Raw genomic sequence first — 23,373 nt, forward strand, 5'->3', positions numbered from 1 at the left:
TGGAGAGATATAACCATATGTCTGCCCCAGGAGGGCGTTGACAGCGGACTGAAGGAAGAATTCTATCCAAGGCTAACTTGCTGAATGAATGAGTGAGTGGTTACTCACAGAACTATGGTTGTCTTAGTTACTGTTTTTATATTGCTGTGAGGAGAAACCATGGCCAAGACAACATATGGGGGGGGGATTTTTGTTCTTTGTTTTTTGAGATAGGGTTTCTCTGTGTAGCCCTGGCTGTCCTGGACTCACTTTGTAGACCAGGCTGGCCTCGAACTCACAGTGATTCCCCCTACCTCTGTCTCCCAAGTGCTGAGATTAAAGGTGTGCACCACCACACCCAGCTCTGGGGAAAACATTTAATTGAGGCCTTGCTTACAGTTTTAGAGTATTAATTGGTTCCTGGTCCTCATGGCAGAAAGCAGACAGGTGTGGCACTGGAATCAAAGCTGAGAACTTCATATCCTGGTCCATGGGGAGAAAGCAGAGAGATACAGGGCCTGGCATGGACTTTTGAAGCATCAAAAGTGACACACTGTCTTGTTAGGAAGGCCACACCCACTCCAACAAGACCACACCCTCTAATCCTTCTCAAACAGTTCTCCAGCTGGGCATAAAGCTATGGTGGTCCAACATATGGGCCTGTGGGAGCCATTTTCATTCAGACTGCCACAATGAGTGAGGGGTTATATGCCATAATGGGGGTGACTCAAAGGCACCTACATCACCAAAAAGCATGGTTGGTGCCACCCACAAAAAGTTGCACATCTTGGGGTGCTGGAGAGTTGGCTCAGTGGTTAAGAGCACTGACTGTTCTTCCAAAAGACCTGGGTTCAATTCCCCACACCCACATGGAAGTTCACAATGGTCTATAACTCCAGTTCCAGGGGATCTGACACTGTCACACACACACATTCGAGCAGACAGAATACCAATGCATATAAAATAAAAATAAATAAGTCACTTTAAAAATTGCAACTTTGGAACTCCACATGAACTGCAGACAGCTTTACAAAAGAGAGTCCAGTATCCCTGCCTCATTCCTTCACACAGAATTGCTCTCTGCACATTTAAACATTGGGAGAGGCCTTGTGAATCTTACAACTCTTTGAGCTTCCTGAGCTTTGTGAATTTCTGAGTTTTACTGGGTCTTATAAGCTTCCTGCGCCTTACGAGTTTCCTGAGCTTCCTGAGTTATGTAAATTGCTTTGTCCTTAAGTCTCAGGAACTGCCTCTACGAGGAATGTTTAAATTCTCTGAGAATGTTGCAAATAGAAGGAGATAGTTCTATATTATTCACTTAGCTCTCTGTATGCTGCTGTCTTCTGGCCTGTGAAGGCTCACATCCCTATCATACCTTTCAGACCCTTGAGTGATGGGAAGGAAGGCCACCTGGCAATCTGTCCCACTTGTAAAGTCCAGGTGACCCTGGGAGCCAGATGTGCCTTACCCGATTGTACTGTGTGTCTATTACCCACTGTGTCCTCACTCTTTTCTCTAGGTGACCATGGCCTTGCTGGGGAAGCACTGTGACATCCCCACCAACGGCTGCGGCTCTGAGCGCTGGAACTCTACCTTCGCCCACAAGGACGAGCTCATCAACAGCCTGGTGTCCGCCTTAGACTCCATGGTGAGTGTCTGGCCAGGTGGGAAGAGGGCCTGAGATCCAGGTGGGAGACCTGAGAGGTTATATCCATCCAAATCTCTTATTCCTGGGAACTGGAGAGATAGCTCAAGTGTTAAAGTGCTTGTCTTGTAACTACGAGGACCTGAGTTTGATGCCCCAGAATCCAGAATCCAGATTTAAAAAGAGCCTAGGGTCATTTATTTGTAATCCTAGTGGTTTTTTCTTTTTTGTTTGTTTTCTTTCTTTCTTTCTTTCCTTCTTTCTTTTTAAATAGCCCTTCTCTGTGTAGCCCTGTTTGTCCTGGAATTTGCTCTGTAGACCAGGCTGGCCTCGAACTCAGGGATCCACCTGTCTCTGCCTCCCAGGTATAGAGATTAAAGGCATGTGCCACCACAGCCCAGTTTGTAATCTCAGGCCTACCTGGCCAGCTCTGAGCCAGGTAGTGACCCTGCCTTAAACTTAAACTGAGGAACAACACCTAAGATTGTCCTCTGGCCTCCACACACATGCACACATGTGTATAAACACCAAGATATATACATATGTACGTACGTACGTACGTACATACATACATGTGCCTGGAGTTACACAGTCAGGAGGTTACATGAGCTGCAGAGTAAAATCCTAAAGGACAAGCTTGAGCTCACTGATAAAGCAAGTGTTTAACATGGGGGTAGGTTCTGAGTTCAAATCCCAGCAGCACATACATAGAAGCAAACAAAAAGTAAAAGCAAATCTGCCTGGCATCCGTTAACATATTAGGGTGATGAAGTGGAAATTCAGAGACCTCAACCTCTTGCTTTGAGGTCACACAGCATTATCAAGTACAGAGTCACTGGTCTCCTAGGCATTAGAGAGCCTCCTCTTTAGAGAATTCTGAACCACATGTATCCTGAACCTCACCAGCCTGCCACCAGTGTGTGTGTGTGTGTGTGTGTGTGTGTGTGTGTGTGTGTGTGAGAGAGAGAGAGAGACTGACATGTCCTGATGGACAACCTGTGGCTCTCTGCAGTTTATTGTTTTGAGTCCTGAAACTCTTGGTGGTTCTCCCCAGGCACTCCTGTTTGGCTAAGGCTGCCACAAGAGGTGGGATTGTGGCCCCGAGAAGTTGAGGAATTGTCCCTAGGGTCACACAAGCACAGAACTTCTTCAAATGCTAGTTGGCAGAAAGACCAGCACTTATCTATTTCATTTTATTATTTCGGTTTTTCTGAGACAGGGTTTCTCTGTGTAGCCCTGGCTGTCCTAGAACTCATTTTTACGTGCACTAGTGTTTCGCCTGCATGCAGGTCTGTGTGGGGCTGTTGAATCCCCTGGAGCTGTAGTTACAGACGGTTTCGACCTGTCATATGGGTGCTGGGAATTGAACCTTGGTACTCTGGAGGAGCAGAGGACTCCTGTATTCCTAACCACTGAGCTATCTCTTCAGCCCAAACCTAGCACTTATTAAGTGCCAACTGTGTACCACAGGGTTTACAGATAGGGCTTTGCTCTTGAGGATTTACATACTACAGTCTTGGTTATAACTTGGGGACCACAAAAGCAAGCCAGTTTGGTGTAGCCACCTAGAATTCTGTGTGTGTGTGTGTGTGTGTGTGTGTGCGCGCGCGTGTGCAGATATTCTGTGTATGCACCTTGCATGTGTGGATACGTGTGTTGTACGCATGCACGTAGAGGCCACAACTCCACCTTGGGTTTCATTAATCTTCAGGTGTCATTTACCTTGTGTTTATTTTATCTCGTGTTTTTCACTTGTTTGTTGGGGACAGGATCTCACTCTGTAGTTCAGGCTGACCTGGAACTTACCGTGTAGCCCAGGCTTGCCTCAAACTCTATGGCAAGCCTCCTACCTCAGCCTCCCTGAGTGCTGCAATTACATTCCCAACTAAGGCATCTAATACTTAGATTCTGTCTCCTGTCCCCGTTCTAACCAGGCCCAGCCCTGCTTAGCCAATGAGATTAGATGAGGCCAGGCCCATTAAGGGTAGGGTGGCTGTAGATCACCTGGTTTTAGTTTGTGACAGGATCTCACACTGGCCTGAACTCATCGAGTGGACTAGATTGGATGGCCAGGGTGGCCCCAAAGAGCCTCCTGTTTCGGCGTCCCTAGTGCTGGAATTGCAACTGTATGCCCGCCATTATCTGGCTTGATCATGCGCTCACGCATACGCATGACTGCTTGCTTATCCTGTGTGTTGTTCATGTCCAGAATCTTCCTCCGTCGCTCTCTTACATACTGAGGCAGACACTGAGCTTGAATCCAGACCCTGCCAATTGGACTAGTCTAGCTAGCCAGCTTGATCCCAGAATCCCCTGCTTACACCTCTCAATTGATGAAATATAGGAGGACTGCCACAGCCCCCCAGCATTTATGTAGGCGCTGGGGATCCTAACATTGGTCCTTAGGCTTCTGCCACAAATGATTTCCCCACAGCCATCCCCGCACAACTTCATTCCCAGCCCTTTTCCCATGATCCTATGGGAATCAAACTCAGGTCTTGTGCTTGAAAGACAAGCCAAATTACCCACCCGGCCATCTTGATGGCCCTGCAAATAGAGATTGTTTTCCTTTAACTAGGATACTGACGGTCTACTGTCACACTGTCCAAAAACAGGCTGCATGGTCCCCGTTTTTTACAGTTTAAAGAGGGCTGCCGCTATCCTGTGTCCCAGCTCAAAGTGACCGGACTGAGCTAGGGGGCTTACCTCTCATCAATAGCCCTGTCTGTAGCTCGGGCTGGCCTGAAGTACTTCAGCCTCCTCTCTCAGCCTCCCAAATGGTGGGTTCCAGGCAAGAATTGCCATGCTGGGTTCGAGGCTGGTCTTGACTTAACTCATACACTTGCCCCTCTCCCACAGTGCTCTGCGCTTTCCAAGCTGAACACGGAGGTGGCCTGCGTGGCGGTGCACAATGAGAGCGTCTTCGTGATGGGCACTGAAAAGGGAAGGGTGTTCCTGAACGCGCGGAAGGAGCTGCAGTCAGACTTCCTCAGGTTCTGCCGTGAGTACCCTACGTTCTCCATGCCCAGGGCCCGCCCCCCACCCCTTTCTAACGGACAAGGATCCTGGACCATCCCTGGGTCCCCCCAGGCTTTGTCCAGCCCAAAGAGCCTGGTGCAGGAACAAGGCCACACCTCCTAATCCTTTCAAAGAATTTGTCACTCCCTAATAACCCAGCATTCTAATTTAGGGGTCCATGGAGGGTCATTCTTTTTGTTTTGTTTCTTTGAGACAGGGTCTCTCTGTGTAGCCTTGGCTGTCCTGGACTCGCTTTGTAGACCAGGCTGACCTCGAACTCACAGTGATCCACCTGCCTCTGCCTCCCAAGTGCTGGGATTAAAGGCGTGGGCCACCACTGCCCGGCTCACGGGGGTCATTTTTATTCAAACCACAGCAGTATGAATAGTTTAAGGGCAGGACTCCAGCTCTCAGACCTTTGCTCCTTCAAAGTAGAGATACACTAGTTTCCCGGGGGATTCGGGGGGTGGGGGGAGTCATGGGTGTCTATGGACACCCAGGACATTCAGGCATCAGCTATTGTTGGTTTTGTTAGTAGTTTTCATGGTTTCCTGGGCCTTATCCCTAGGATTAGCCCCATCCAAACTAACCCAGTACTGTGTGTGTGTGTGTGTGTGTGTGTGTGTGTGTGTGTGTATGTGTGTGTGTATCTGGGGCATATAGCTGCTCCTGTACTATCTCAAAGGTAATGGGTGTGGAAGGGTCCTGTAGCCCCTCCCAGCCTCCCGGAGACATTGTGCCTATTTTTTTCCCCCAACAGCCAGAAAGAGTCGCTATTTATAGCACTCAGAATCTGGATAGTTTATTTCAAGCTTGGAAGGCTTCCAAGGAGAGCCAGCTCCTAGCCGGAAGGGGCCACGAGGCCCTGCTCATCCTCCGTTTATCCTCTTCTGGTGTAGCTTCAAGCACGCCTTTAATCCCAGTACTTGGGAAGCAGAGGCAGGCGGATCTCTGAATTCAATTACAGCCTGGTCTACAGAGGGAGACTCTGTTTTTAAAACAGCAACAACTGGCTGAGGATTGCAGGGTTCGGTCTTATGATTTCAGAGCAGTCAAGGCAGAGTCTCAAGCACCTAGTCACATCACAGCCACAGTCAAGAGCACTTTGAGCCCGATTCTTCCCTTCTAGTGTTCTCCTGTGTCACAGCTCAGAACCGCACAGCCTAGAGAATGGTGCTGCCCATGGTGGGCCGAGTCAGTTAACAGTGAAGATGGCCCACATGGCGGTGCACACCTTTAATCCTAGTAGTACTAGGGAGGCAGAGGTAGGCGGATCTCTGAGAGTTCAAGGCCAGGACAGCCAGGACTCTGCTACCCAAAGAAACCCTGTCTCAGAAAACCAAAAAAAAAAAAAAAAGCAAAACAAAAAGCCAAAACCCACTTAAGGTGATTCCCCACTTATATGCCCATAGACCAATTGATCTAGACCAGTGGTTCTCAACCTTCCTAGTGCTGCGACCCTTTGATACAGTTCCTCATGTGTTGTGCCCCCCCCCAACCATAGAATTACTTTTGCTTCTCCTTCACAACTGTAATTTTGCTACAGTTACGAATGGTAACGGAAATTTGTGTTTTCATATGGTCTTGGGCGACCCCTGTGAATGGATTGTTCAACCCGCAAGGGGAGGGAGGGGGTCGAGACCCACAGGTTGAGAACCACCCATCTAGATACTTCATTGGAGCCTTCCTTCTCAGATTGTGGCAAATTGACATTTAAAACTAACCGCCACTATAGTCCTGTTGTTTTCTGTGTTGACCCGAGCGGAAAACTTCGGGCTTAGGTGGGTTGAAAGAGAGTGGGTCAGTATGTATATGGAGCAGGGCGTGTGGAGCGTCTGTTCCAGTTCTGAGCCAGATCTGTTGCACTAGACTGAGGGTCCAAGAGGAAAAGGGCAACCCTGAGTTCGAATGTGGCCAGACTGAGACCTGCAGCCTTTGCTGGCCCTCAGCAGGGCCCTCACTCATTCACTGTGACTCTGGTTCTGGGGCTTGAAGCTAACCTCTGGCCCCTGTGCTCTTGTCCCACAGGGGGACCCCTATGGAAGGATCCAGAAGCAGGACACCCTAAAAAAGTGCAGCGCTGCGAAGGTGGTGGCCGGAGCATCCCACGGTCCTCGCTGGAGCAGTGCTCGGATGTGTACCTGCTGCAGAAGATGGTAGAGGAAGTGTTTGATGTTCTTTATAGTAAGATCCTTCCTCATTCCATTCCTGGAAAGGGGTGGGTGGGAGATCCGCCTACCCACACCGGCCTTGTCTGTTTTAACCTGGTCCAGCTCTGCCCCACCCGCCTTATCCCAACCCTGCCCATCAGCCTAGCCAAACCATACTCTACCCTGTTTAGCCCCACCCACACCAGCCCAAACACACACATCTCTTTAGCCCCACCCACCTCAGCTCAACCCCCCCCCCCCCCCCCGCCCTGTTTGGCTCTACCTACCTCAGTTACATTTAGCTCCAACCTCACTCGCTCCACCTTTTTTTTTAGCTCCACCCACCCCGCCCTGTTTAATATCCCTGCCCCCCTCCCCAATTCTACCCAGCTCAAGCCAACTCCACTCCATCCTGCCTTGCTTGCTCTGCCCACTGGTATCTGACCCAGCTCCTCCTCCTAGCCCAGTCCCAGCATATCCAGGGCAGTCCAGCCTTGCCCTGTGAGATCATCCCATGCGCCCCCCCCCCCAACCCCTAGTGTAACCACACCCACCTTGACCCAGCCTCGTTCAGCCATACTTCAATCCTAGCCCCACCTGCTCTGCCGGTCTCAGTCGAGCCCTAACTGATTTAGCTCTGTCCACCTCAGCTCTGCCTTACCCAGCCCTGCTCGGCTTTATTCATCCACTTCAGCCCAGGCTTTCCCCTGTCTGCCAAATCCAACTTGGCCTCACCTGCCTTAGACCTGCCCTGTCACACCCAACCACACCCAACTCAGCCTGCTGCTGTCTGGCCATGGCCCTACCCTGCTCAACCTTGCAGCCTTGCCTGTCTCAGCCTAGCCCTGCCCAGCACCAACTACGTCAGCACTGCCCTCTCCATCTCCATCCATAGCCCCACCCACCCCTGCCCTGCGGTGTGCAGCTGTGCCTTACCCAGCCACACTCAGCCAAGCCCAACCCAACTCCATACTGCTTAGCCCCACCCACCTGCCCCTGCTCAGCTGTGCCCCGCCCACTGCAGCCCAGCCCCACCCAGCCATTTTCTAACCCATCCCCATTTGCTTTGCCCATCTCAACCCAACCCTGCTCAACCCAGCCCTGCAGAGCCTTGCCCTACCCACTTTAGCCCTGTGTAGTCCTATCTGCCTCTTTCTGCTCTGCCTCAGCCATGCCCTGCTGCACTCAGCCCTACTTAAACCTAGCTTAAAGCCTACCCAGCAATGCCCTACCCTTGTCAGCCCTGCCCTTACCCCACCCAGCCCCGAGCCTAGCCCTGCTCACTTTTGCCCGGTCCCACACAGCCTGGCTCTTCCCCATCTCACCCAGTAGAGGAGGCCTCTGCTTCTGCGCTGTGGGCCTCTCAGCAAAACACGACCCTTAAGACATGGCTTTCCCCACCCTAGCCCTTTCCCAGGTACCAGTGTGCCTATCCAGCCATCACCTCCCCACCCCCACTTACATAAGCCTGAGGTTAAAATTCAGTCCACCATCCCCAGCCTGGCTTATGGGCCCTCCTGTTTCCTCCCACCAGCCCTCAGATGCACACAGTGGGGTTCCATCTACAGGCTGGTGTCTTTTCATTCTATATCGTGTGTGTGTGTGTGTGCAGCAATGGGGGGGGACCTGGAGCCCCTCCCCAAGGGGGGGAGTCACCTCACATTGCCTGGCTCCCGATGTGCCTAGCCAAACCCCAGCCAATACTGAACCTCACTGTTTACTCTCCGACAGGTGAGGCTATGGGCAGGGCCAGTGTTGTACCTTTGCCCTATGAGAGGCTGCTCAGGGAGCCGGGGCTACTGGCGGTGCAGGGCTTGCCTGAGGGCCTGGCCTTCCGGAGGCCAGCAGAGTATGACCCCAAGGCACTCATGGCCATCTTGGAGCACAGCCACAGAATACGATTTAAGCTCAGGAGGTGAGTAAAGCCCTTTTCTAGCTGTATTTCCTTTTGCTGTGTTAAAAATACCCTGACAAAGGCCCATTAAGGGGAAAAGGGCCTATTCACGTCAACAGGGATTTGAAGTTAAGGCCACAGTCAAGAGCCAAAAGCCATGAACTCAGGCATGCACGCCAGTCCTCAGCTTGCTTTCTCTATTGTTAGACAATTCGGAATCTCCTGCCTAGGGAATTGTGCTGCCCACGGTGGGCTGGGTTTCCCCCCTGCCCCCCATAAACATGCCCATGGGTTAACCTAATCTAAATCCCTCTTTAAGACTCCCTTTCCTGGGGGGTGGGGGGGCCATAGTGGCGCACACCTTTAATCCCAGCCCTGGGAGGCAGAGGCAGGTGGATTGCTATGAGTTTGAGGCCAGCCTGGTCTCCAAAGTGAGTATAGGACAGCCAAGGCTACATGGAGAAACACTGTCTCAAAAAAAAAAAAAAAAAAAGGAAGAAAGAAAGAAAAGAAAAAAAACGAATTAATTTTAAAAGCCACGAGTTATGGAGCCTGAGTGTGAGCCTGGGCTATGAATGAGATTCATAAGAGACTGGGAGGTGAGGTCAAGGCTGAGCCGAGGTGGATACCATGGGCCCAGCATAGTGAGAACTTCATGTTGCATATAGCTGCCTAGTCTTCCCCAGAAATGCACGAACAGGTGTGGGGAGGGTCAGGTGGCGCGGGCAGGAGCCAGGTGGAGGATGGGATTGGTGGCCTGGATGACTGAGGCGGAGAATGGGATTGGTGGCCTGGATGACTGAGGCAGGCTTGATGCAGGCCTGGATGTGCCAGTGGTTGCCCGGGTACGTTATGCTCTCGCTGCCAGGCTTGCACCCTACCTATAAAGTGGGGCCTGGCTCCCATCCCATCAGAATACCTTCAGTAGGCCCAGGTCTGTTCTAGTCTCTACAGTTAGATGGGCTGTGAGTGGAATGGTTGACAGGCAAGAGGAGGTATTCAAAGCACTCCTGGTCTCCTCTCTTCCACCCAGGCCTCCCGATGACGGTGGGCGGGACTCAAAGCCGCTGGTGGAGATGAACGGTATCTCTCTGCTACCCAAGGGGTCCCGAGACTGCGGTCTGCATGGCCAGGTCTCCAAGGTCATCATCCCCCAGGACCTGCCCCCCACCTCCACCCCGTCCTCTATGGCCAACTTCCTGTACAGCACTTCGATGCCCAACCACACCATCAGGGAATTCAAGCAGGAGGCGCCCACCTGCCCGATGACCCCCGGCGACATGGGCTTGGGCTGGCCTGTGCCTGAGCCCCAGGTCCCCAGTGCCCAGGATTTCTCCGACTGCTGTGGTAATGCTGCAGTAGGGGACCTACACGTATCTCTGGGTTGCCTCTAAGGAGGAGGCATTTCTGGGTTGGGGGTGGCAGTTGGGGGATGGGCGGTGATGATGGGTTTTGCCAATTACATTATGTGGAGACCCAATTAAACTTGGGCCTCCGCTTGACCTTCTGAATAGACAGACCTTGGATGGGATCAAGAGATGCCTGGGGAGGACCTCCCTCCTAAGGAGGCTGTAGAGATTATAAACTATTCAGGGAGCTGGGTGTGGTGGCACAAGCCTTTAATCCTAGCACCTAGGAGCAGAGGCAGGAGGATTTCTGTGAGTTCGAGGCCAGCCTGGTCTACAAAGCGAGTCCAGGACAGCCAAGGCTACACAGAGAAACCCTGTGCCAACAAAACAAAGGAAAACAAAAAATAAATAAATCAGGACTGTTCAGCACATGAAGGCACTTGCCAGCCTGCTTGATGACCTGAGTTCACTCTCTCAGCCCCACATGGCAGAAGGAGAAAGTTGAATCCTACCAGTTGTCGCCTGACTGCCACACATGCACCATGTGTGTGCATGCATGTGTGTGCGTACACCCACAAGACATGAACATAATCAAAAATAGACTAAAATAATCAGCCCATATACAATTAATGAGTGTCCATCCGCTGTGTACCCCGACTTGGATTCAAAATTTAGGGGCCTAAGAGAAGGAACAGCTGGGAACGAAGAAGATGTGGGCTTTATCCTGGCTGTGTATGCCAGGGCACTTCTCACTCTCACTGAGCCTCAGTTTCCCCATTTGTAAAATGAGGGTGCTTATATGGGCCTGAGTATCCCTTACTAAAATACTTGGAATCAATAGTCCTTAAAGTAGATGTTTCAGATTTGGGTGTCAGGGGATATGGCTGAGTTGATGGAGTGCTTGTCTAGCTAGAGGCATTAGTCACCAAGCCCAATGACCTTACTTCAGTTCCTGGGACCCACAAAGTAGAAAGAATCACCTCCCAAAAGTTATCCTCTGATCTTTATAAATACATTAATAACTAATTAAAACAGAAAGAAAAGGTGACATCCCACTGTCATGATGCCTGCCTCTGCCTATCCAGTTCTGCCCTAGAGAGCAGCTAAGAGCCTTAGTAAGGAATCTGGCCTGGAGCCCCCCCCAAAATGTATGCCTTTCTTTTCCCCTTGTTCAGGACAGAAGCCCGCAGGGCCTGCTGGGCCTCTCATCCAGAATGTCCATGCATCCAAACGCATTCTGTTTTCCATCGTCCATGACAAGTCAGGTAGGCCGGTCCCCTTGGCGATGACCTGGACAGAGTGGTTTTCCGGGGTACATCAGACATGGGTGAGAGACAGGAGGAACAGTTTTGCTCAAGGAGCCAAACCAGGGTATGACAGCCATGGGTGTCACATATAGCCCCAAGCTACAGTTTAAAACAGGTGTTTGTTACTCTTCAGTTTCTGTGCATGTATTAGTTAGTTTTCTCATTGCTGTGGAGTTACTGTTCTCTTCCCTGTGATAAAATATCTGACAAAAAGGAACTTAAGGGACAACGGATTTGTTTCGCTCACAGTTTGAGGGGTTACAGTCCATCTTGTGGGGAGGACAGGAGATAGGAGCCTGAGGCGGCTGGTCACACAACCAGAGAACAGAAAGAGATGAATGCTGGTGCTGAGCTCGTTTTCTTCTTTCTGTATAATCTGGGATCTCAGCCTAGGGGATGGTACTGCCCACAGTTTCTATGGTGAATCTGAGTCCTGTCAAGTTGACAAGCAAGACTGATTATCACAGCAGGTGAGGAAGTCACTAGGTATTTTTGGTCTAGGGTCTCTCACAAGCTTGTAGGCACGGTGTCAGCTGGGCTGCAGTCTAATCTGCAGGCTTGACTGCAGCTGGACAGCCATGTGTAAGGTCACTCTTGCAGCCATGGACAGAACACTTCAACTCTAAACCCACCTGAGCTTGTTTATCTCAGGTCAGCTGAGCAGGCTCGCAACATGGTGGCTGCTGGACTCAAACTTAGTGATCCAAGACAGAGGTTGTTGTTGTTATTGTTGATTTTTTTTTTCCTTTCCTTTTCTTTTTTTTTTCTTTCTTTGAGACAGGGTTTCTTTGTGTGATAGCCCTGGCTGTCCTGAACTCACTTTGTGGATCTTCCTGCCTCAGCCTCCTGAGTGCTGGGATTATAGGCATGTGCCACCATGCTCGGCTGGAAAGCCTGTTTTTTTTTCATGACTTCACTTTAGAAATGACTGTCATTTCTGCCCCATTCTATGTATTCCAGCCAGTGCTCAGCAGAGGAAGTGTTATACTCCTCCTCACGAGAGAAGCAATATCAAAAAAAGCTAAGTGTCACCGGGAGCGGTGTCACAGGACTGTAATCCCAGTACTCGGGGAGGCAGAGGCAGGCGGGTCTCTGTGAGTTCGAGGCCAGCCTGGTCTACAAATGGAGTCCAGGTCAGCCAAGGCTACACAGAGAAACCCTGCCTCCAAAAACAAACAAGCAAACAAAAAAGCTAGGTATATGTTTTTAGTCCAGCACCCAGGAAGCAGAGGCAGGAGGATCTCCAATCTGGTTACATAGTACCAGACCAGCCAGAGAGCTCCATAGTGAGACCCTATCTCAAAGAGGGGTTTGTGGGGGGGGAGGGCAGCATGTGTGGGTAGCTCCCAACACTTGGGAGCTAAGGCAGGAAGTTCTCCTTTGAGGCCAACCTAGGCTACACAGTAAGGCCCCATGTTTAAAGAACAGGCAAAAGAATGTGAAAGAAAGATATGTCGTGCCTGGGAATGTGATTGCACACTCGAGTATTGTTTAGAGTCCCCCAGCGAGGGGGTGGGAGGCTGGCTCAACAATTTCCACTTATCTAGCATGTAGGACCCCGGCGCTAGCACCGCCTAGTTTACTAGGCACAGTGACACAAACCTGTCATCCCAGCCAGCATTCAGGAGGTTGAGGCAGGAGGATTTCAGCTCCAGTCTAGCCTGGTCTACATAGTAAGACCCTCCTTTCTCAACAGGTGTGGCTCTCACAGGCTTTTGCCTGCCTGAGGTAGGGTGGTCCAGGGGAGAGAAAGGTCAGAACCTACAGAGAGACACAGAAATGGACCCGGGGCCAGTGAGAGAGCAGAGGAGACAACTGTCTGGGGCACCCCCAGATTGCATAGGGGCTGAGGTGACAATGGGTGGGCATGCTGGGGACTTTTGAGTGGCATCCTAGACTCATGGAGGGAGAGTGGCAGGAGTTTTGGGACCCTGGCGGGAAGCAGCCCCCCCTCAGCCTCCCCAACTCCCCCTCCTCCCACCCTCCCCCAGCCCCCCAGATTTTGGGGGGGCTGAGCCCTCACTGGGCCTTCTGTCTTTTGATAGAGAAGTGGGACGCCTTCATCAAGGAGATGGAGGACATCAACACACTGCGAGAGTGCGTGCAGATCCTGTTTAACAGTAGATACGGTGAGTGGGCGGCGGCCCGCCGGGTGAGCATCTCGTTATGTGTGGCAGTCGCTTGTGTTCCCCAACACAACAGCAGGAGACATATGTTGGCGCCCGCGCAGCGACAGTGCGGATGGCATCCGGCGTGGGCTCTCCCCTATCTGGGGAGAGAGGGTGGTTGTGTCAATATTTCCCTTGCAGTTTTTTTTTTTTTTTTGTGGGGGTGGGATGATGGCATGATTCCCCAGACCTTGAGTCACCTAGGGGAAGATGGGCAGATGTACATGTTGCTCTCAGTTTGCCTGCCCTGCTCCCACTGCCCTGTGTTGTTCTCTGCTATTTTTGTTGTGTGTGCAGCATATGTGTGTGGAGCCGTACGTACCCGTGCAGGTGTGTGTTGTTGCCGAGACAGCCTCATGTAGCCCAGGCCAGCGTTGAAATTGCTGTGTAGATGAGGGGGTGACCTTGAACTTCTGATCTCCCACACACCTCTACTTCGTGAATGCTGGGATTACAGGGGTGTGTGAACCACCACCACATCCAGTTGTATGCGATGCTGGAGATAGAATCCAGGGTTGAAGTAAAAGTTCTGGCCCAGCTGGAGACGTACAAAGTAAGGAGGCCCTATCTTAAAAAAATAAAAATAAAAATAAAACAAACAAACAAACAAAAAAACAAAAAACACCAAGAACATGTTACTAAATGTGTGTGTGAGTGTATGTGTGAGTGATCGTGCACATGTGTGTACATGCCACAGTGCAAGTGTAGGAAGAGGTCAGAATGTAGCTTTTAGGAGTCAGTTCTCTCCTTGTACTCTGTGGGTTTCAGCTATCAAACTTGGACTGTCAGTCTTGGTGATTATAGCTCCTGAACCACTGTCTTATGTTCTTATGGCTCTGATAAAAACACCATGACCAGAATCAACTTGGGGGAGGAAAGGGTTAATGTTAGCCTTCAGCTTTCATGCTAGAGTTCCAGCCAGGAAGGAAAATAAGGCAGGAACTCTAGGCAGGCACCTGGAGGCAGGAGCAGAAGCCCTGGAGGAACATTGCTTATTGGCTTGCTCTCGTGGCTTTTTGGGTTTTCTTTTTTCTTTTCTTTCTTTCTTTTATGTATACAGTATTCTGCCCACATGTGCTCCTGCCCACCACAAGAAGACACCTCTGAGCCATCTCTCCAGCCCTGCATTTTGGTTTTTTTGTGACAAGGTTTTTCTCTATGTAGCCTTGGCTGCCCTGGACTCTTTGTAGACCAGGCTGGCCTCAAACTCACAGAGATCCGTCTGCCGCTGCCTCCCTGAGTGCTAGGACTACAGGCGTGGGCTACTGCCCCTGACTCAGCCTGCTATCTTATAGCAAGCACCCAGAACTACTAAACCAGGTGTGCCGCTGCCCGTCATGAGGTGGGCCCTCCCACAACCGTCAAGAAAATGCACCACAGGCTTGCCCACAGGCCAGTCTAACGAGGACATTCTTAACTGGGGTCTCCTTTTCCCAATGTCTCCCACTAGTGGCCAGTTGACAAAAGTAGCCAATATAGCCATATTGTTGGAAGTCCCCATTCCTGTGCCCTGGTCTCTTTTTTTTGAAGCAAGGCCTCTTCCAGGCCTGGAACCCAATGAGTAGGCTAATATAGGTGAGCTAATGAGCCTCGGGTCTCCATCTGTCTCCCTATCTGCAATGTTGTTTTTCGAGACAGGGGTTTCTCTGTGTTAGCCTTGGCTGTCCTGGATCTCACTCTGTAGACCAGGCTGGCCTCGAACTCACAGAGCTCTGCCTGCCTCTGCCTCCCGAGTGCGGGGATCAGAGGCATGGGCCACCACTGCAGGTCTCTTCTGCTTTTTTGCATTGGTTCTAAGCATCATATTTGGATCTGTATGTCGGTAAGACAGGCATTTTTATCAACTGAGCTAAGACTTCTTAATTGTGTGCGCGCGCGCACACACACGCACACGCACAGGTCAGACAGCTTTTAGGATTTGATTTTCTCCATCTATATCACTTACATACCAGGGATTGAGCTCAGGTTGCTGGGCTTGGCGCTCAATGCCTGTACCTAGTGAGCCATTATCACCATAACTTGTCGTGTGTGTGTGTGCACGTGTGTGTTGTCTTTGTTTTACATTTGATTTGTGTCTTTTTCTTTCTTTCTTCCTTCCTTCCTTCCTTTCCTTTTTTTTTTTTCCCCAAGACAGGGTTTCTCTGTGTAGCCTTGGCTATTCTGGACTCACTCTGTAAACCAGGCTGGCCTCGAACTCAACAGAGATCTGCCTGTCTCTGCCTCTTGAGTGCTGACTTTCTTTCTTACTTATATATTTATTTACCTATATATTTATTTTGAGACTGGGTCTCATTTTACCTAGGCAGCCTTAAATCTCCCAGTGTAGCCAAGGATGACTTCGAACTTCTGATCCTCCTGGCTTCACCTCCAGAGTCTCTTCCATTACAGGTGTGCACGGCCATACCCAGTTTCCTCGGTGCTGGGAGTGGAACTCGGGGGCTTTGTATGTGCTGGGCAAACCCTGAGTCACACCCCTAGCTTCTATTTTATTTTATTTTCAGACAGGGTTTTGCTTTATTTTAATCCAGGCTGGCTTTGAATTCCTGGCAATCCTCCTGCTCTAGTCCCCCCAGTGCTAGGATTCCCGGGTGCACACCACCTTCTGAGCTTTTCTCTGCTTCATGTCATCTGATCAATAGGTCTTTTAAACGTGGGGGAGGTAAATTATGTAGGAGATGGCTCAAAGGCTGAGTTTTATCAGGTAATTGGGAGTTTGGCCCCAAGGCACAGTACCTCACTCAGTAAAGCCTGAGACTCACTGTGATAGGCTTGAGGTCCTCCACCCTGGAGGATGACTTTATGTTCCAGCACCACAGCCGCCAGGGCCTGCAGAGCACGTGCATGGAGATGCAGATGCATACAGCGGTGGCCACTTGCATGCAGGTGCAGACAGCGGTGGCCAATTGTATGCAGGTACAGACAGCGGTGGCCACTTGCATGCAGGTGCAGACAGCGGTGGCCACTTGCATGCAGGTGCAGACAGCGGTGGCCACTTGCATGCAGGTGCAGACAGCAGTGGCCACTTGCATGCAGGTGCAGACAGCAGTGGCCACTTGCATGCAGGTGCAGACAGCGGTGGCCACTTGCATGCAGGTGCATGAAGGGGTCACTGAAGGTCTCAGAGAAGAAAGCAAACCCCAGGAAGAGATGAGAATAAAAATAGTGCAGACTGATTTCCGCAACCTGGATCAGACTTTGGGGAGTTCAATGTCAGGCAGATCATGTTGTCATCAGCATATTTAAACCACAGTCAGTCCAGTTCCAGGTGCACAATGAAGCCTAAGGTGTGACTGCATAGGAACGCCTTTCCAAGTCACATGTGACCATGAGGGTGGATTCTTTTTTTTTTTTTTTTTTAAGATTTATTTTATTTATTACATCACATTATAGATGATTGTGAATCTCCATGTGGTTGCTGGGAATTGAACTCAGGACCTCTGGAAAGAGCAGTCAGTGCTCTTAACTGCTGAGCCATCTTTCCAGCCCCTGAGGGTGGGTTCTATAGCTCAAAGGCCCAGAATCTAGTGTGGGCTCTGACGGATAGCATGGATGTCAGCAGGCCGCAAAGTACTGTGACATTTCTCCCGATGATGGCTAACAGATCTAGGGATAGGGGAGAGCCTGGGATAATCATTCTGGGGAGTTTTGGGGGAGGTCAGTCTCCACAGATAGCAAAAAGGTCACCAGGTTAACAAAATCCACTCCGGGAGAAGAGGCCCCTGCATGTTTAATGTTCCTGGTTTCCCTAGTGGTCTGTGGGCACAAGAACTTTTGTGTCTCCCAACAGACATACAGTAGTGCGTGCTTTTGTGCAAGTTCATATAGCTGTGGGTGCTTGTGTGCAAGATCATATATGGTTGTGAACCCTTGTGTGCAAGTGCATGTAGTTGTGAGTGCTTGAGTGTGGTTCCGTATGGCAGTTGGAATTAGTATCCAGGAGTCCACCGTCCTTGGTGAGGAGGTGAAGGTGTCTCAGAGGAGGCTAGAGGGTCAGAGGGCATCCTGAGATGGCACCTTTGCTGGAACTGGTAGCCCGGGTCTCCTGTAGAGGGACGTGGGTGGCCTAATTGGCTGCCTACACAGGAGTGTCCTCATGCAATCCGGTGCAGCCCCTGGGCTCTACAGAGTGGGAACTGAATAAAGTCCAGGTATGTGCAAGAGGATGAGGCCCGGGTAAGAGCTCGCATCAGCGGCTGTCTTTCAAGCTACCGTATGTGCATACGATAGGTGAGTTCCAGGGTAGGGCGCGTATGGGGGACCATACCCTCCCCAAAAAATAGAGAGACTAGGTATATGGTGTAATGCCAGCATTGTGGAGGCCGAGACAAAAAGGATTGAGAGTTCCAGGCCTGCCTATAGGCTATAGAGACCCTGTCAGGAAGCCTAAGGAGGTTGGAAACGTCCTAGCATGCGTGAAGCGCTGCGTTCCATCCCCAGCACCTCATAAACCAAGCATGGTGCGTGCACGCCTGGAAACCCAGCTCTTGGAAAACGGAGGCAGGAGGATGATGGATTCAAAGAGACCTTGTCTCAGTGGGGGAAAAGAAAAAAGTCCCTTGAGGCTGCAAGGTCCTGAGTTCCCATGAACCCTAAAAAGCGATTGCCCAAGCAGTCAAGGCAGCGCTGGCGCTGGCGGGTGGCTTCCCACACAGGAGGCGGGGGCTGAGGGAAGAAGTGATTTGACAGCTGCTGAGATCTCCAGGGTTTAATTTGACAACGAGCTAAGTGTGACTTCACAGCATAGGGCTGCCTGCCAAACGCTGCCAACAGACAGGCCTAGGATCTGTCAACAATGAACTGCCCCTGAAGCAGCCTGCACTGCCCAGCCCTGACATGGCCAGTGAGTGGCTGGAGGGCAGCTCTGGGCTACAAGCCCCCCCCCCCACACACACACAAAAAGAACAGGGAAATCCCCCAAGCACAGACTAGCTTGCCAGAAGGAAGTCAGCAATGTTTGGAGCCCTGCGTGGTAGCACACCTGGCCTGTAAGCCCAACTCTTGGGAGGCCGAGGCAGGAGGATTGCTGTGAATTTGGTGTCATTCTGGGGAATGTAACAAGACCCTGTCCAAAATGGGTGTAGAGGGAAGGGGAGAGAGGGTTCAGTTGGTAAAGGTGCTTGCGGCCAAGCTTTATGCCCTGAGTTCGATCCCTGGACACCCCCTCCCCCTCCCCCACCACATGCTGGAAGGAGAGCACTGACTCCTGTGAGTTGTCCCCTGACCTGTCCATACTCAGGCTGTGGCCTTACAATGCCTCCCAATAAATAGGTAGCAAAAGGTTTTTAAATGTTTTCTAAAAGACGCCGGCCTAGCCAGTGGTAGTATACACCTTTAATCCCAGCACTTGGGAGACAGAGGCAGGTGGATCTCTTAAGTTCGAGGCCAGCCTGATCTACAGAGCGAGTTCCAGGACAGCCCGAGCTACACAGAGGAACCCTGTCTTAAAAAAAAAAAAAAGACTATGGGTGAGGTGGCACTGCTCTTTAACTCCAGCATTTGGGAAGCAGAAGCAGAGAGATCTCTGAATTCGAAGTCGGCCTGATCTACGTAGTGAGTTCTGAGTCAGCCAGGGCTACATAGTAAGACTCTGTCTCAAAAAGCATATTTAAAAAAGAAAGAAAGAAAAGAAAAGAGAGAAAGGTGACTTGGTTGTTTCTATTATTGTGCAGCCAATGCAGTGTCTGATGGGGAGGGGCTGTTGTTACCTGGGTGTGGCACACAGTATCCCGTGACTTGTTTCTTGCACTCATTCTTTGTTCTTGCCCTTCCAGCGGAAGCCCTGGGCCTGGACCACATGGTCCCTGTCCCCTATAGGAAGATTGCCTGTGACCCTGAGGCTGTGGAAATTGTTGGCATCCCAGACAAGATCCCCTTCAAGCGGCCCTGTACTTATGGGGTGCCGAAGCTGAAGCGGATTCTGGAGGAGCGACATAGCATTCACTTCATAATCAAGAGGTGTGAATTGGCTTGGTTCTGTGAGAGAACACCTGCCTAGAATCCCCCAGTGAGGGGCTGGGGTGTGGCTCAGTGGTAGAGCACCTGCCTAGAATCCCCCAGTGAGGGGCTGGGGGTGTGGCTCAGTGGTAGAGCACCTGCCTAGAATTCCCCAGTGAGGGGCTGGGGTATGGCTCAGTGGTAGAGCTCCTGCCTAGAATCCCCCAGTGAGGGGCTGGGGGTGTGGCTCAGTGGTAGAGCACCTGCCTAGAATCCCCCAGTGAGGGGCTGGGGTGTGGCTCAGTGACAGAGCCCCTGCCTAGAATCCCCCAGTGAGGGGCTGGGGTGTGGCTCAGTGGTAGAGCACCTGCCTAGAATCCCCCAGTGAGGGGCTGGGGTGTGGCTCAGTGGTAAAGCGCCTGCCTAGAATCCCCCAGTGAGGGGCTGGGGGTGTGGCTCAGTGGTAGAGCACCTGCCTAGAATCCCCCAGTGAGGGACTGGGGGTGTGGCTCAGTGGTCAAGCAGGCGCCTACCTTCTATAAGGCACTGGATTTTCCATCCTCAGAACCATAAAAACAAAATGAGGAGCAGATGATTCTAGAACTCAGGACTGTGCTTTGGGACCCTAGTCCATGAAGTGTGCACTCCAGTCCAGGCATCCTATGAAGCCTTCTGTTTTTTTTCCTCTGCCTCCATATCTCCAAAAATGATGTGAGACCCCTTGTAGTCTGACTCCACCTCCCTAACACTGTATTTCATAAATAATGGCCCTCCTGTTAGTTCTGCAGCTGCTGTGCCGGTGGGCGGGGCTGAGAGGGGAAGCTGGGCCTCCAGACAGGAAGGTAGTTTCCATAGCATTGCTGTTCTTCTGCTTCAGGCCTTGTGGTGTCCAGATGTGTGTGAGCTCCCAGAGCTCCACGCACAGCAGGGAACCCCAGGTCTCTCTGAGGAGGAACAGGAAGTCACATTCAAGCTTCATGCCCTTAGCTACGACTCAGTCTACCCTTCCTTACTGGCTTTTTTGTTTTTTTTTTTTTTTTTTTTTTGTTTTTTTTTTTACTTTTTTGTTTGTTTTTTTTCCAAGGCAAGGTATCACCATGTACCTCTGTCCTGGAACTTGATATGTAGACCAGGCTGGCCTTGAACTTATAGAGATCCACTTGCTTCTGCATCGCCACACCTGGCTTTTGGGGGGGGAGGCTGGCTTTTTTTTCCCCCGGACAGGGTTTCTCCATGTAGCCCTGGCTGTCCTGGACTCACTTTGTAGACCAGGCTGGCCTCAAACTCAGAAAGATCCACCTGCCTCTGCTAGGATTACAGGTGTGGGCCAACACACCCCGCCTTGCTGTTTGTGTTTTTAAAGACAAGGACTGCGTAGCCCAAATGACCTTGTCTTTCTGATTCTTTTTTTCTCCACCAATTACATGCTGGGATTTCAGGTCTGCTCTCCCATGCTCTGCGTGGTCAATGGCTTCCTCAGTTATATTAGCTTGCTCTTCCAACATAACAGGTTCCATGACATACCCACACATTCATATCAGGCACTCTGACCATCATCATCCTCCCCCCACCCCCACCCCCATTACACAGGCAGACTCCTGCCCTAGTTTCATCCTGTTGCTCTGATTAACACAAGACCAAAAAGCAGCTTTGAGGAGGAGAGGGGGGTTAATTTCCGCTTCCGGGTCACAGTCCGTCACTGAGGAAAACCGGGGCAGGAACTCAGCAGAAACCATGGAGGACCGCGCTGCTCACTGACTCACTCTGCCTCACCCCCTGCTCATGCTTATAACAGCCCAGGACCACCTGCCTCGGGAATGGTGCTGCCCACAGTGGGCTGAGCCCCACTCCCACATCAGTTTACACAGTTGATCAGAGACATGTCCATAGGCCAATCTGATATGGACAGCCCCTTGGGTGACTCTAGTTTGTGTCACCTGGACAGTTGCAAGCTAACCAGCACACACACACCCCTTTAACTCCTGGACTCTTTTCTCTTTGGAAATTATTTCTCTTCTATGTCCCAGTCAATAAAAGCTATTGTTAAGCCAAGTGGTGGCAACACACACCTTTAATCCCAGCACCCGGGAGACAGAAGCAGGCGGATCTCTTAAGTTCGAGGCCAGCCTGGTCTACAAAGTGAGTCTAGGACAGCCAGGGCTACACAGAGAAACCCTGTTTCGAAAAATCAAAAAGAGAGAGAAAGGGACGGAGGGAGGGAGGGAGGAGGGAGGGAGGGAAAATGATGAGAAATTCAAGGTCATCCTTGGGCTACATAGGGAACTGGAGATCAGCCTGGGCTACATGAGACGCTTTTCTCAAACAAAATAAAACAATGTAAAACAGATCAACAACAAAAAGTCTGCCCAGGTCTTTCATGTCTGGAGTAGCAAGGGGACAGGAACTTGAATTGTTTCTCTGCAGTGAAAGAGAGCTGGGAGCTGGTCCCTAGTTGTCATAATGAACAGATAGGTCATGGGCCATGCCATCCCTGGCTAAGCAGAAACACACTCTGAGATTTCAGAGTCCCTGTGTATTAGTTACTGGTCCTTATTGCTATAAGCAAACTTCCCCCCCACCCCCCACCCTTGGCCAAAAGCAACTTAATGGAACAAAGGTTTACTTGGGCTCACAGTTTGAGGGCGCACAGTCCCATCACAGTGGGAAGGTTGGCAGCAGGAGCGTGAGGCGGCAGGTCACAGGGAATCCTCAGTCAGGAAGCAGAGACATGGATGGTGACTGTCAGCCACATCCTCCTTTTCGTACAGTCCAGGATCCCAGCCCATGGGTGGCTCTTCCCTCCTTAGTTAACCTAACCTAGATACTCCCTCATGGACCTGTCCAGAGGTTTGTTTCCATGGCGATTCTGAGTCCCATCAGGTTGGCAAGACCAACCGTCACTCCCCAACACTTGCTCACGTGGGTGGCCAACCCTGTGCCCTGGTCCAGCACAGTAAGAACCATCCTGGTGGGACCTGTGGCTATTTCGGAAGGGACCAACCTGCACCTTTCTCATGCTCTCTTTCCTCTCTTCCCAGGATGTTTGATGAGCGAATTTTCACAGGTGAGTGAGTGGGTGCCATCGGGTCTGTTCTGGAGTTGGTGACTCCTTGAGCTGACCCTTATATTTTGAGTCCTCTTCGGCATCTTGGGATTATGTGTGGTCTCTGGGCTCCCAACGGCTTGCGGACTGGATCCCTCTAGAGTGTAGAGGCTCGTGGGAGAAAATAGCAGTACCATTTGCTGAAAACATAGCCAGGTTCCCTTTGGAACTACCAATGGTGCGTGTGTGTGTCCGTGTCCATGTTGAGGTCAGAAGTCAACACCAGTGTCTTCCACAGTCACTCTCCCTTACTCTTTTTGGAGACACACAGTTATTTGAACTTGTCATTGCCTTCCCAATCTGGGCTATGGGGCTTCAAATTCAAATTTTCATGCCAGTATGGCAAGCCTCAAGTAACCTAGGTTAGCCTCAAATTCAAGATCTTTCTGCCTCTGTCTGTGGAGTGCCAAGATGGCAGACGTGTGCCACCAACCTTATTTTCACTTTCAGCCATTCTACAGACATGGGTATGATCCCACTCTCCTACATAGGGAAAGCAAGGAAAGTGCTAGAAAAGTGGGGCCTTGCCCTTTTCCTTGGCCTTCCATGACAGTAGGGCACACCTAGAAGATGGGGGGAAGGTGTTGCACCTCAGCCACCAAAAGCTACACAGAACCTTGCGGTGCGACATACCTGAGCCCCATTAACAGCTTTGCGACCCAGTAGCTTCCTAGATGTGGGCATTGTCTGTGGGCCTCAGTTTCCCCACTTGTGACATGCAGATGATAAAGAGGAGCCAGGTGGCTGGATGATGGTGGCACACGCCTTTTAGTCCCACTTCTCCGGAGGTAGAGGCAGGTAGATCTCTGAGTTTGAGGCCAGCCTG

At 51.0% G+C, this 23,373-nt stretch overlaps 1 protein-coding gene across 1 annotated transcript in view; it reads left to right on the top strand.

Annotated features, from left to right (window-relative positions):
* The window catches only part of Gtf2ird1 (GTF2I repeat domain containing 1), an 82,575-nt gene that overhangs the window by 26,733 nt on the left and 32,469 nt on the right, over nucleotides 1-23,373 (top strand). Inside the window, exons 2-10 of the mRNA XM_051161350.1 lie at nucleotides 1,499-1,627; nucleotides 4,484-4,625; nucleotides 6,671-6,826; nucleotides 8,524-8,707; nucleotides 9,720-10,033; nucleotides 11,211-11,300; nucleotides 13,388-13,471; nucleotides 19,282-19,465; nucleotides 22,483-22,508. Of these exons, the coding sequence (XP_051017307.1) occupies nucleotides 1,499-1,627; nucleotides 4,484-4,625; nucleotides 6,671-6,826; nucleotides 8,524-8,707; nucleotides 9,720-10,033; nucleotides 11,211-11,300; nucleotides 13,388-13,471; nucleotides 19,282-19,465; nucleotides 22,483-22,508 (1,309 nt within the window). The remainder of the gene's footprint in view (nucleotides 1-1,498; nucleotides 1,628-4,483; nucleotides 4,626-6,670; nucleotides 6,827-8,523; nucleotides 8,708-9,719; nucleotides 10,034-11,210; nucleotides 11,301-13,387; nucleotides 13,472-19,281; nucleotides 19,466-22,482; nucleotides 22,509-23,373) is intronic.

The sequence above is a fragment of the Acomys russatus genome, chromosome 19, assembly GCF_903995435.1.
Source record: "Acomys russatus chromosome 19, mAcoRus1.1, whole genome shotgun sequence".
NCBI classification, from domain to species: Eukaryota; Metazoa; Chordata; class Mammalia; order Rodentia; family Muridae; genus Acomys; species Acomys russatus.